Source organism: Drosophila miranda, chromosome 2 (assembly GCF_003369915.1).
Source record: "Drosophila miranda strain MSH22 chromosome 2, D.miranda_PacBio2.1, whole genome shotgun sequence".
Taxonomy (NCBI): Eukaryota; Metazoa; Arthropoda; class Insecta; order Diptera; family Drosophilidae; genus Drosophila; species Drosophila miranda.
In genome coordinates this window covers 32,054,645-32,067,749 of record NC_046675.1, presented here as the reverse complement: position 1 = coordinate 32,067,749, position 13,105 = coordinate 32,054,645, and the positions used below count along the sequence as shown (strand labels likewise).

Below are 13,105 nucleotides of genomic sequence, written 5' to 3'. Positions count from 1 at the left end.
GTGTGTTCATTTTTCGATAGGTGTTGGTGTCAACCGAAAGAGGGGTTGCGCAATCTGTAGATAGATTGTAGATAGATCTCGTTGTTTTTAGGCTTAAGATAGATAGTGTCTAAGTTTTAATGAAAAAAACTATTCAAAAATCATCATTGCAAATGATCCCATCGATAGATAGTACAATCGATACATGACAACTAACATACGCTAACGCGTTTTTTTGGTCATCTACGATAACGATAGGCAACGGTTTTAATTTAAGCTTCAAATTCAAATTTGTACAAGCAAGCCCTGGACTATCATTCAAAGAACACTTTGCCTAAAAGATACAGAAGACATCCCGCACCATGTGTCGCTTTATCAAATTGATGTTGTACGGCCTCGCGTTCAGCTTGTGCCTCTGCATTTTTGTGTTTATTTTTGCGACGATTCTGCAGCAATTTCGAATGAATGCCGAGCAGCCGACCGTTTCGAAGCCTCCCAGCCTGACCATAGCCCCTCTAGGACGCATTGTCGGCCTGGAGAAGCTGATTATGTGGGGCGAGATTGAGGAGCAGTCATCGTACACCCTCCAGAAGCAGATTGATAATCTTGTGAGCAAATACGGCTATAGGGGAGAACACCGCTTAAGGGGATGCAATTTGGATCACGCCTGGGGCTATCTCTCGAATAATCCCTGCGTCCTACTAAAGCTGAACCTTGCCCTCAACTTTGAGGCCGAAACCTACAGCGAACGCCGCTCCCTGCCCGATGCGGCACCCTCGGCTTTGCGCCACTATATGATGGAGACCGCACCCGAGAGACGCTCGAATAAGATTTGGGCATCTTGCGATTTCGTGACCAAGAATGTAGAGACGACACTCTCGTTTGTCCCCGAAATGTACTACGATGCCGATGGCCTGTTCACCAGAGAAAACTTTTATGTCGATCCAGATACCCCTGAAAATGAGACTGAGCGGGTTACCCATGAGGAGCCAGGCTTTCGTCGGATCATTGGGGTAAAGTTTCACAATCTTCCGCCGAATAAGCATGTCCACGTCACGTGCTCTGTGTGGGCTAGGAATATCCCATTGGACTATGCCACCGTGAAGTTTGTGATGTACAGAGTGGATCCGAAGGCCCACATTGAAACACTTGACGTTCTATACGATGAAATAGACATGTATGATAATTGATTGATAGTAGGCATACATATATGCTGCCTGCCATACACGTTCTGTCTATAAATTCATATTTAAGAAACAGCAAACAAGAAAAACACTGTAACTCTCTGAACAATGCCCGAGGACCTGATGATCCCTGCGGGGCACTACAAAGTGCGAAAGCGTTTCCGCCAAGAGGAGGTAACGCGCAAGAAGCGGGATATTCCCTGGCAAAAGAAGGTCTTGGACCTGGACAACAATCAATTGTTTGGCCGTACGGCCTGGGCGTGGTTCAGGATCGTTGGCTTCTACCTCCTTCTATACTTCTTGATTTTCATCCTCGTGTCAACGTGGTTGATTATATTCCACCTCGCGATTATACCCAAGGATCATCCCAGGTGGACGAAGGGAGCGCCGGGACTGTCCGTTGTGCCCAGCAACACCTCTACAATATCCTGGTACACTCATCTGGAGAAGAAAATCTACCCGATAGCCGACACCATCGACAATGCCCTGAAAAACCTGTCGGCCAATGCGGCTACGTTCTTCCACGAGTGCAACCCGGATACGCTCTGGGGATACGGTACAGCAAAAACTCCCTGCGTCTTCGTCAAAATAAATAAAGTGTACGGCTTTACGCCCAAAACGTACGACAGCGTCGATGATCTGCCATCCAGTGCGCCCGACGAACTCGACGACATATTGGGCAAGTATGGCGGAAAGAGCAGGATCTGGCTGACTTGTAAGGTGACGAAGGGTGCGTCGCCCACCATTGTCTACATTCCGGGTCCCTACTACGATGCCTCCAACAACATGAAGGGAGTCACCCGCATGGTAGCCCTCAAGCTAACGGAAATGCCCCAGAACCAGGAGGTCAGTATCAAGTGTGTGGTCTGGGCGAAGAACATGCCCGTTGATGAGAAGATCCCCGGCAAGGGAAACGTCAAATTCTCGCTTCGTATGCGGGTAGATTCGAAGACGAGGGACTTCTCTGAATCTAGAAGGCTCCCGTTTAAGCCAAGGGCTCCACGTCCGCGTATCCGAAAGACCACCAAAGCCGTTCAGAAACCGAAGAAAGCCAAGAAAATGACAGAAAGTCCGAAAAAGCAGGAAGATCAGGAAGAGGAGGATGACGATGACGATGATGAAGACGATGACGATGCGGAGGAAGAAAACGAAAAAGAGACCACTACTCGGAAACGAGGAAAGCAGAAAGTGACAGCCAGTCCGAAAAGTAAGAAAGTGACGGCTGGTCCGAAAAGAAAGAAAGTCACGCAGCACTCTAAAGAAGAGGATGATGAGGAGAATACGGAGGAAGAGGAGGAAGAGGAGGAAGAAGATGATGAAGATGATGAAGATGATGAAGATGAAGAGACGGATAATCAGGAAGATGAGACAGAGAAACCCAATAAAAACAAGGCGCCCAAAAGTCCGAAAGAAAAGAAAGTGACGGCAAGTCCGAAAGGAAAGAAACTGACGGTGCGTCCGAATAAAAAGAAAGTCACGGAACCTCCAGAGAGAAATGTCACAAAAGATTCGACAGCACGGTCAACTCAGAAACAAAAGAAAGTGAATCCGAAAAAAGCAACGGTGACCATAAGTCCGAAAAGAAATCCAGCGACGGTGACCCCAGAAGAAGAGGAAGATTGGGAGGATGAGGAAGAAGACGAGAACGAGACCACTACTCGGGCCGCCCGGAAAAAACCGAAGGTCAAACCAAGTTCGAAGCAAAAGAAACCGACAAGGACTTCGAAAAAACAAAAGGTGACAGAAGGTACGAACCAAAAGATAGAGACACACCCTCCAAAAAAAACCAACGAACCCGCTGAAGTCCCACCGAAACCAAAAAAGCGAAACATGACCGAGAGTCCAAAAACAAAGAAGGTGACAGAAACAACAACTCCAGGGCATCCGGTAGGTGAGGAGCCACCAGTAGAAGAGGAATTTCTTCCAGAATTGACTGAAATCAATCCATACTTCGAGGACTTAAGCGCTGCTGAACAACATGATACAACAGACGAACCACTTTTCTATTAAAAAGGGAATATCGTTTTAAATGACCAGCCTTGGGAATTTTCGCATCATTATCCATCCTGCAACAGGAAAATTTATATTTAAGCTATTGAAATTATAGTATTTTTCATTAAAATCGAAAAAAAGCTTCTCTGACAACGTAGGGTATAAAAACTTGCATAGGCATACTATAAAATTTTTGTCATCCAAAGGTCCAACGATTGCAGAAACTAGTCAGAACTATTTTGCGCGGTTCAACTTAAACTGTTCACCTGTTAAAATAGAGGGAGTTGCTAGGTGGGTTAAGTTTTTCATCGGTATATTTATGGTATATTTCTGAGGGTCAGACGGTCGCACTGCTGCTCTCTCCGCAACGAAAATATGAGTCTTATTTTTGAATAGCCTATAAAAAAGGGTATGGACACAGGCAAAAACAGCCAAGGGAAATTGCAAGGTTCGTACGATCCTCACCCCGCCGTGTTTTGATGAACAATTTACCTTGAAGACAAAATCGGCTTTTTGATTCAAGGTATATTCGGGAAAAGGGGTGTATTTTACCTTTCATGCGAAGCCTTTTCTGGGCCGTTTTGCCTATTATCCATACCCTCTTTTTCCTCCCATTATGTAGCAAAACGTAGCAAATGTGTAGTTACCGTGTAGTGCTTTTCAGCCCAAAGTTTTTTCACAGCAATTTCTCAGCGGGCGGATTTGATGATTTTGACAACAACAAAAACAACAAAATACACATAACTAATAGTACGGACGCGCAACGTTTTTCCGGCGATTAGGCAAACACGGTATTTAAACAGTTATATTGTACGTCTGCATTTTGATGAATAAATTTTGCCGCAAAACCAACTGATTTGCGACTGTGTGTGTTTGTGTGCGTGCGTGTTGTGTGTCAGCGTGTGTGTGGGGGCATATGACTCGTGTTTTTTAAAAAAATCAAGGAAAAACCAACTTAAATGAAACTGAAACGCCGCTCGTTTAAATTGTATTGAAAAGTGAATGAAAAGTAAATGTTGTAGTTTTTTGGCAGCCAAACAAAAGAGCACCCTCTTCTGGTGTGTACCCCTCACCAGGCAACCGTTTTGTTGCTAAAATAAATTAAATATAGAATAAAATGCGTGTTTGAAGGCTGCGCTGCTCTTTAAGTGCAAGTGCATTTATTTATAGTTCCAATTTAATATGTATGGAAAAGAGAGAAATGCAAATTTAATTTATTTCTGTGCTCTCTCTCTCCTCTCTCCCTCCCTCTCAGCGTTTTCGAAAAGTGAAATACAAATTTGGAAAAAATGCAGATCAAAGAATTGTGAGTATTAATTTCAGTGTATAATTTATGCATAAATCTTCCAGTTGAAATATTGAAATGACACAAGCAAAGCCGCAAAATACTTTGTGACAAATCGATTTTGTGCTCGCTCCCGCTCTCTCCCTCCCCCTCTCTCTCTGTCTCTCGTCATTGTCGCGTGTCAGTCTTTGTTGTTGCTGTTGGTTTTGCTTTTCTGTTTTTTTTTCTTGTGCATTTATTTTACCGCAAAAATATGTTTTTCTTATCAGAGCTAGCTGTCTGCCACGCTCTCACTCTCGCATTCTCTCTCTCTCTTGGGCTAGTTACTCTCTTATCCAGGTGACGTAATGAGTTTCAAGTTGGAGGCTACGTAAGCGTCTTTTCACTTATTGGCCTCTCTCGGCTTCAACCATATTTCTCATTGAATTTCTGCGAAATTCATGTGGAAGCCGAATTTCAATTTGTTTAAGCGCCGCTGACGCCGCCGCCACTGCCACCGGTGCCACGTTGTCAATTTCGCATTGTTGTTGGCGGAGCAGTGACTCACTCTCGCTCTTTCTCTCCCCCGCTTCCACCTCTCTTTTGCGATACCAATGCTTTAATCAAACAAGTTGTAAAATAAATGGTCGATAAGATTTTATTGGTTTGTTGCATAAACTATGGTGTATAGCACATAGGGTTCGTAGTTTTTGGGTTCGGGATCGGTATACAAATGTCCCTCAATCAGAAAATTTGATAAATGTGCCTCCAATCAATGCTATAAACGCCATAAAGATTCTCTTTGCAAATTATTCACGTCTCTGCCTGGAAATCGGTTACCTCCGCTCTGGCTCTCACACTCCAGCCACCCGTCCGTCTGTGCCTCTCTTTTTCTCCCACACTCTCGCTCTCTGACATTGATATTCATGATGGGTATTTGGGGGGAATAGACGGGTATCTTGGTTTCAAGAGGTGCTATGTAAAAGCCAAGTGCACTACAGTACATTGTTCTACTTTATATATTATCTGCGTATGTCTATATGCTTGGAAGGAGATAGTGGAGCCATACAAAATGTACTAGCGCATGGAAAAAGATACCTTTTTTTTGCGGTAGTGATTATAGGGCATCCCTTAGTCGTAACTCTTGTTCGGGCATTCTTATTCGTTTTAATTTATGAACGGAAATTGCCAAAAAGGCTACAAATTGAATTGCTCAATTTATTGTATAATTGATTTTGCCTCTTCTGCCAGCAGATGCCACGTGAAGGTTAAGGAATATTGTAACCATTTGAGGACACGTTAGAAGGTTAACCCTTACAGATCCATTTCATTATCAATTTAAATACATCGCAGCTCTTACAATCACTCAAATCAATCGGGAGAGATTGTAAAGCAAATTGATAAAGGGATTTTTGTAAGTCGCATCAAAACTTTGTAGGGAGCGACGACCTGTGGGGAAAACTTATACGGGGCTGAATGTGACCAAAAACTGTATCCTATGGGCTGCACAAATATTGAACTTTTCGCCCATAACCTATCCGTAAACCCACAGAACACATTTGCATATTTGCAAAAAATGTTTTTATGGCCAGATTTTTGGCTCTCGCTGAAGTGTAAAGCAACCATTTGGTTGCTGAACATTTCAACGCCTTCATTAAATAGGAAATGAAAAATGCACGAAATATATAAGTATGTATGCGTGTACACACGTATTCCCACGTATAGTATGATGACTGCAGGCTGATAAACAATATGAAATTGCCTCCGGGACGAATGGCAAAAATGAATCGAAAGCAGCGGAGCGGTGAAAATATTGTACAATCAACGCGAAAGCTATAAACCAAATAACCTGCACTTTAAATGTGGCACGGCATGCTTAAATGTTGTATGTTTGTGTGGCATCTGCAATTCCGCGGATAAACATCTCTCTCCCTCTTCAACAAATTAATACTTTAAGTGCCGACAAGAGTATGGTTTTATTGATAGTCGAATGGGAAGTGCATTTATAATAAAAATCGCATGCTCCTCTCATAGAGTGCACTACAGTGCGGTTCGTAGCTATAGAATTACATTTCGGATAGGATATCATTTGTGGTAAATCAATATTTGTAAATATTTCGTTGGTATTTATGACGAGGAGGAATTTAAGGGATTAAGTTTTTGCAAATAATCATCAATCATTCTTTGGGTTTAATTTTACATAAAAGGGTAGAGAAAAAGCTTCACTAATTGTTCGTTATTTAGTTATTGAATATCATATTTGATTTCTCACATCTCTCTTTCTCTCTCTATCTCTTTTGGATAAATGGATTTCACTGTATTCTATTTGTGGTCTCTCTCTCTTTCTAATTTTTTCAACTTTGATCTCTAAAAGCTGAAACTGGTTTTCAATGTCAGCATGACATTACTCTGGCGTGACTCTGGAGTGACTCTGGCGTGACTTTTACAGCCCCCCCGTACAGGCGTACTTTGTGTCCCAGACATATCTTGGGGCCGGCCCCCCTCTGCCTTCTCTACACTCTCCAATCAATTTGAAAATGGCACGAGCTCTAATTTCAGTTCCGCCATTTGTATTTCCATGTACTCGTTTCATTCTCTCTGATAAGATAACACGGAAACATTTGTGAGCCGTTTGTAGCCGTTTAGGCCTCTATGTGTCTGTGTATTATCATTACACGACTCGAATGTATTGTACTCCCCAAATTGTTGGTAATTGAGTGTGACTGATGGTAGATCAGATGGCCTAATGCCATATGCGGGCCCCGTAGAGACACACAAAAAAACAAAAAACAACGACTGTCAGACAAGGTTAATCCCAAGGCAATCGTGGGGTTTTTTTGGGTTAAGTTTAATTGTGGGTTTTCAGAGGGTTGCTTATGACTTTGACCCTTACCCACAAGAAGAAAAGGCAGAGTTTTGGAGAGTATATTTGATGTGGTTTATGTATTGGGAAGTGTTTTCTTGTAGGAAAGATATTGTGCGACAATTTGTCTTTCGATTTGAATGGTATTTCTGAAAGGATATCCTAAGGAAACTCTTGTCTCCAGCCTTTCATTGATGCGCTTTTTTTCTTCCCTTTAGCTTTAACTTGATTTTGTCATCGATTCAATGAATCATACCCTTGAAAGAAAAACCAACCTTCACTATACATATATCATATATGTGGGATATAACCTCTCCCCTTGCCACCAGCCTTTCTCCCGCTTACAATCTCTCCCCATGACATCTTTTACTGCAAAGTAAATCAATTATTACTGTGCTTCAGTTCAGCCTTCAATTGTCGTCCGAGTGTGGCGGCCGCCCACGAAGCGACCGCAAGAGCCATGGCCAGAAGCTCTCTCCCACCTCTTCTACCCCTCTCACCCGTCTCTCTCTCTCTCTCGCAGCTCGAGTCGCACTCAATCTATCCCACTCACACATTCACTTTCCATTTTCAATTATGCCAACAAAAGCAAACAATTTCCCTGCTTGTGCTTGGTCACAGGGGAGGAGAGGCAGAGAGCGAGAGAGCGCGAGACCCCCTTGAGGGTTTTTTTCTTTCGGCAACTTTGGTCTCATTAAGAGAGCACTCTTCCTCCCCCGCTGCTCTGCTGCTGCGTATCTGCTGCTGTTATTGTTTGTTTCGTGACTCGGTTGACTTTTATTTATTCACTCTTTCTTTCTTTCTGTCTGTCTTCTCTTATTCTCGCCGGCGACAGTCCTTAAGCAAACCCCAGGCCCTTGTAGCCCCACCTCCTCCTCTGCTTTAGCTCTTCGCATATGTGGCGATTTCTTTTGTACTTTGTTTCGTGTTGTTTTGTTTTTGCATAATTTCTTTATTGCTTTCATTGTGTGTCACTCGCACATGCACTGAGAGAAATACAGAAAATAGTCTGCATTAACGCCTCTGGCCATTGGAATTATTTTCCTTGGGTGTCACTGTTTTTTCTCCCAGTGCATGGGAATTGGAGGACTTTGGCGTGTCTCCTATCTTTTGATCTTTCGAATTGGGATATTTTTGACCCAGTTTGTACATAGATGTTGTTTCTATTATTTCTTTCGGTCCCTTAGGGCCCCGCCCCCTTGGGAAACCCCTCTGGAAATTTATTTACTCGCATATATCTGTGCTGTATTCGTATCTGGTTGGGACACAAACTTTTGTCACAAACTGTTTGGGTTTTTTTTTAGTTCTTTTGGGGGCCTTAATATTTTCTTCTTGTTTTTGATTTTTCGGATTTTATGAGTTTCTTCTTCTCGAAAGAAAACTTTCCAAAAAGAAAGACAAATATACACAGGAGAAATAATTTTGTATTGTCAATTTATTTGTGCGACGAAAACTTTTACAATTTGAATTGATTAAACGATGAAATTTGATGAAAATAAAAGTTTCGAGTACCTTTTTTGTTCAGAGTAATTGAAGGATTAGGAAGGAATATTTAAAGAAGAAAAACAACAAAACCAAATAAATGATATGGATAATTGAACTGGCAATAACTATCTCTCACTAAAGAACTGTTTGAACTATGAACTCTTTAACTTGAATAATATTAAAGATTTACCATCTTAAAGATAGGTTTTAACAGTCGGCACCTTCGAAAAACTCGACCTGCAATTTATTTGCCTTTTCTAATTAGTTTTGTACTCGCGAATAACTTCATTAACAATTAAGAGGCGGCATTAAAGGAGGTTTTAATTTACTTTAAACCCTAGCTCTTCTACCCCTTGAGGGGGAATCCCTGGCATGAACTAAGTCACAAGTTAAACACTGAACAAAAAGGGGGCAGGGGCAGCACACAGCGAACTTTAACCTTTTCGGGGGCTAGGGGGGATGCATAGTTTGAGGCAACTTTTCTGGGCGACCACGCCCACCAGTTGCTCTATTCGGATGGCAATTAGGAAACACATCATTACAAGTGTCAACAGAAGGGCCAAAAGGTTAATTGCGTCTGGAAGCAGCAGCGGCCGACAGCAGTCTCCTCGTCAAACAAAGCACCAAAGTTCCCATCTTCTCAGTTTGATTGTTCCTCGTGTTTTGTGTGTTTCGTTGTGGGGGGTTTTTATGTGCCCCACAGAAGTGGGGTTAAAGGCAACAACAACAACAAGACCAAGATGACAGCTCATAAACTTGGGATGGGGCCAAGACGGTGCCGTGTGGTGCTTTATGGCCAAGGAAAAGCTTTGCTTTGCACCTCGATGTGGCATGCCGAACGTCGCTTGGCTTCCTGCCGCCATCCTGCATTATCACCAGGGGAGCAATTTAACCCTTTATTACTACCTGTGCAAATGTTTCATTTTCCCCGTGACTTGGGCTCCTAGATTGCAGTTTCTTGGAAAATTACTTGCGCAAAATGTGGCCAAAACGTGAACTTCCTCTTTGGGGAGCATTGCCAATCATGTTTAAATGGGAGTTTTTGCTAGGATTTTGGAACCATTACTCGGGAATTGCTGTAGCTCTTGGAATTTTCAGGTTACATTAGGGGTAATCCAAAGAAAGGAAAGTGCATATCCACTTCGTTGAGCGGCTGCGTGTTGCCTCTTGTAAATATTTTCTGGCTAAAATTTGTGTGCAATTAAATTGTCCCGCGTCCGTCCCTCCCCCAAACGACACTGCTGCGGCATGTGGCACCACCAACAGCCGCAACAAAAGTCAGGCAATGCGAAAAAAGTTTCAAGGCTGTGGCATAATTATGCTAAGGACCCATAGCACACTTCCTGCAGCCCCATCTGCAAACCTTTTTTTCAATGTTTTTTTTTTTTTTTTGGTAATTAGAGGACGAATGTGTATGTGTGTGTTGCACGTTTTGGAGGCTGCCACATGCAAATGGGAAAAGCTTTTGGGGCGGCACTTTTGTCGCTGGCTATTTTCGGTCAATGCATATTTATGTGTAGGCTTTTAATTAAAATGCGAGAATTTAAATTATGCTGCAGGTTGAACGAAACGAGTCGAAACGATTCTCAACTTTGCGGCAGATACGTATACGCCCGAGTGGCGCTTGAAATTGTGGCAATTATCAGCTAGAGTGTTTGCCCCATCAAAGTGCTTATCTTATGTACATATATGTATATGTATCTGTATCTTCAGAAAACCTTTAGAGTAGTTGTGGCTAAGTGGCGTGTGGTCTGTGGTCTTGTGGCCATTAAATAAAGTTATTTCTAAGATTTTGTGAGCAAATACTTTTGTGGCTTGTGTCAAACCCCCAAGTAACCCTCACCATCCTTCAGTAGAGTATCGGAATGTCCTTTTATGCACAGGGCCTGCATTTAATTAAAAAACGTTGTATACACAAATAAACACGATATATATAAAACTTAATTAAAATCTTGTAATACTACCTTTTATGCCTTCATTCGCTTATGCACTCTCTCTCTCTCTCTCTCTCTATATATCTCTCTCGTTGATATTTCTCCTTGCAGCCGCGTGACTTTGCCATTGACTGTGGAAGAGGTAAGGGAGAAGGAGGAGACCCGCAAGCCGCTCAGAGTTAATGAAACTTTTCTTCCCTTCTTCTTTTGTTCAGTATCAAGTTGCACAATTATTCTCAGTGGCCGAGGCGTCGAAGGAGAACACAGGCGGTGGCGAGGGCATTGAGGTATTAAAGAACGAGCCCTTCGACAACTTTCCACTGCTCGGTGAGGAGCCACTTAATCCTGTTTATTCTACCGATGATCCTTATAATAATCCTTGTTTGTTTGCTTGTTTTTTCCTGCAGGTGGCAAATACACTTCCGGTCAATATACATATAAGATCTATCATCTGCAATCAAAAGTTCCAGCGTACATAAGACTATTGGCACCCAAGGGCTCTCTGGAGATCCACGAGGAGGCATGGAATGCATATCCCTATTGTCGAACAATTATCACGGTAAATGGACTAAGGGGCCTATCATCAACGAGGGCTAGGGATGGGGGGAAAGAGTGGGGGGTGATCATTAGATGTATGACAAAAATCTGTTGTTTTGATTTATCGAATTTCTAGAATCCCAAATTCATGAAAGATGCCTTTAAAATAATCATCGACACGCTGCACGTCGGCGACGCAGGCGATTCAGAGAATGTAAGTGATGGATCCCTGACAAAATGCCACTAATTTGTGTTCCTCCTTTTCTCCATTTCATTTATAATCTCATTAATCGGAATATATCGACTAACATCAATCAATCAATCGATCGTCCATGCAATTTGCTTGTGTGTGTGTTTCCCCACTAACGTTTTCCTTTGGCTTGGTTTCGGCTTTTATGGTTTATGGCTTATGGTTTTTGATCTCTGTACAACTGTTCTGTTCTTCTGTTAATAAGAATCCTGGTTATATGGACAAAAACTTTCTTATGCATATCGAATCAAATCATTTCGACAATGACCTTGGCGATCTACCGAATGTGAGTGTGCACGGTTGGCCGTGGCCTTTAAATTCTATATTTTGCTACATTTTTGTTTCGTTATTTTTGCTTATCCATGTGCATATCTCTCGCTAGATATATAGAATCGCTTTCAATGTCTTGAATGAAACGTAAATGAAATTGTCTTAAGATTGCTGTTCTGTTTGTGCTCTGTTTCCCCTTTGATCTATTCCTACTGTGTGTTGCAGGTGCACGAACTGACGCCGGATAAGCTGAAAGCACGCGAGGTAGTGCACATCGACATTGCCAATGATCCGATATTGCCTGCAGACTTTAAGCCCGAAGAGGATCCCACCACGTAAGACCCCAATCTATATCCTGATATAAACTGATTTTAAATGGCTTTTCCCCTTTCCAGCTACCAGTCAAAGAAGACGGGACGTGGGCCCTTGCTCGGTGCCGATTGGAAACAGCGTGTGGATCCCGTGATGACCTGCTACAAGCTGGTGACATGCGAATTCAAATGGTTCGGCCTGCAGACAAGAGTAGAGAATTTCATACAAAAGTCCGAGCGACGCCTTTTCACAAACTTCCATCGGTAAATGAGGCCCAAAAGGGAGCACTCTTAGGCTCTTAATTAATCGAATCTTCTGCCTCTGCTATATTTATAGCCAAGTTTTCTGTTCTACTGATCGCTGGTACGGTCTAACAATGGAGGACATTCGCGCCATCGAGGAGAAGGTCAAGGAGGAGCTGGACAAGGCGCGGCAGGTGGGCGAAGTGCGGGGCATGCGTGCGGATGCCGATTAAATATATTGTAGAAAATTGTAAAACAAATTATATAAAATGTGTATTGTAAAAAGGAGTAAAACAACAAAAAACTAAAAGGCAAAGCGAAACAACAAAATGGAGATACAAATTGCATAAATAAATTTACGTTATAAAAACAAAGAAAAACAAAAACAAAAAACACCAAAACTGAAAATCGAAAAGCAAAAGCATTAACGAAATGAAAGCAATTTTGAAGGCGCGGCGGCATCAACACCACAAAAAAGGACACCAAGTGTATGACAAGAAAGTACGAGTAAGAAATAAAAGTTTAGTTACATAATAGTAGCGCACCCGACAACAAACAAAAAAGAAAAACCAATTCCAGAAACCAGAAATTGCAGGAAAATCCCCCCCTCAAAACCTGCAGTCGTATGTAATATGTATTCACGGAAGGGATCCCGTATCCCGGTTCGTTTTTCCTGCTCCTTGTAATGGAATTCAAAATGGAAATTGATTTAAGTTGCATTTTGTATAAATTTTGAAATAAAACCAAATGACAGATTAATGTAAAAAGTTAAACACACAAAAGCCACCACACC

General features: G+C 42.3%; 3 protein-coding genes across 6 annotated transcripts; all 3 read left to right on the top strand.

The window, feature by feature from the left end:
- The first annotated feature begins 283 nt into the window (after positions 1-283).
- Positions 284-1,194, top strand: LOC108157748. Its single transcript, XM_017289929.2, has one exon. The coding sequence runs from the start codon at positions 342-344 to the stop codon at positions 1,167-1,169; it is 828 nt and encodes a 275-aa protein (XP_017145418.1). The 5' UTR covers positions 284-341; the 3' UTR covers positions 1,170-1,194.
- Positions 1,195-1,241: 47 nt separating this feature from the next.
- LOC108157747 (neurofilament medium polypeptide) lies at positions 1,242-3,303 on the top strand. The gene has a single exon (XM_017289928.2). The coding sequence runs from the start codon at positions 1,272-1,274 to the stop codon at positions 3,171-3,173; it is 1,902 nt and encodes a 633-aa protein (XP_017145417.1). The 5' UTR covers positions 1,242-1,271; the 3' UTR covers positions 3,174-3,303.
- A 494-nt stretch (positions 3,304-3,797) lies between these two features.
- LOC108157102 (phosphatidylinositol transfer protein alpha isoform) lies at positions 3,798-13,094 on the top strand. 4 transcript variants are annotated; one of them, XM_017288975.2, is made up of 9 exons: positions 3,798-3,946; positions 4,411-4,461; positions 10,813-10,843; positions 10,917-11,028; positions 11,109-11,260; positions 11,694-11,774; positions 11,984-12,093; positions 12,154-12,333; positions 12,407-13,094. In XM_017288975.2, the coding sequence occupies exons 2-9, from the start codon at positions 4,445-4,447 to the stop codon at positions 12,543-12,545; spliced, it is 822 nt and encodes a 273-aa protein (XP_017144464.1). In that variant the 5' UTR covers positions 3,798-3,946; positions 4,411-4,444; the 3' UTR covers positions 12,546-13,094. The 4 variants fall into 4 exon arrangements, with proteins under 4 accessions (XP_017144464.1, XP_017144463.1, XP_017144465.1 ...); XM_017288974.2 differs by having other exon boundaries at positions 3,798-3,965; XM_017288976.2 differs by lacking the exon at positions 11,694-11,774 and adding an exon at positions 11,375-11,452 and having other exon boundaries at positions 3,803-3,965.
- The last annotated feature ends 11 nt before the right edge of the window (positions 13,095-13,105 follow it).

What these genes read in the sequence shown, in the direction of transcription:
- LOC108157748 (XM_017289929.2), top strand. Translation starts at nt 342, where the DNA reads ATGTGTCGCTTTATCAAATTGATGTTGTACGGCCTCGCGTTCAGCTTG.
- LOC108157747 (XM_017289928.2), top strand. Translation starts at nt 1,272, where the DNA reads ATGCCCGAGGACCTGATGATCCCTGCGGGGCACTACAAAGTGCGAAAG.
- LOC108157102 (XM_017288975.2), top strand. An exon ending in TGCCATTGACTGTGGAAGAG is followed by an intron (nt 10,844 to 10,916) that starts GTAAGGGAGAAG and finishes TCTTTTGTTCAG; the next exon opens with TATCAAGTTGCACAATTATT. An exon ending in CGACAACTTTCCACTGCTCG is followed by an intron (nt 11,029 to 11,108) that starts GTGAGGAGCCAC and finishes TTTTTCCTGCAG; the next exon opens with GTGGCAAATACACTTCCGGT.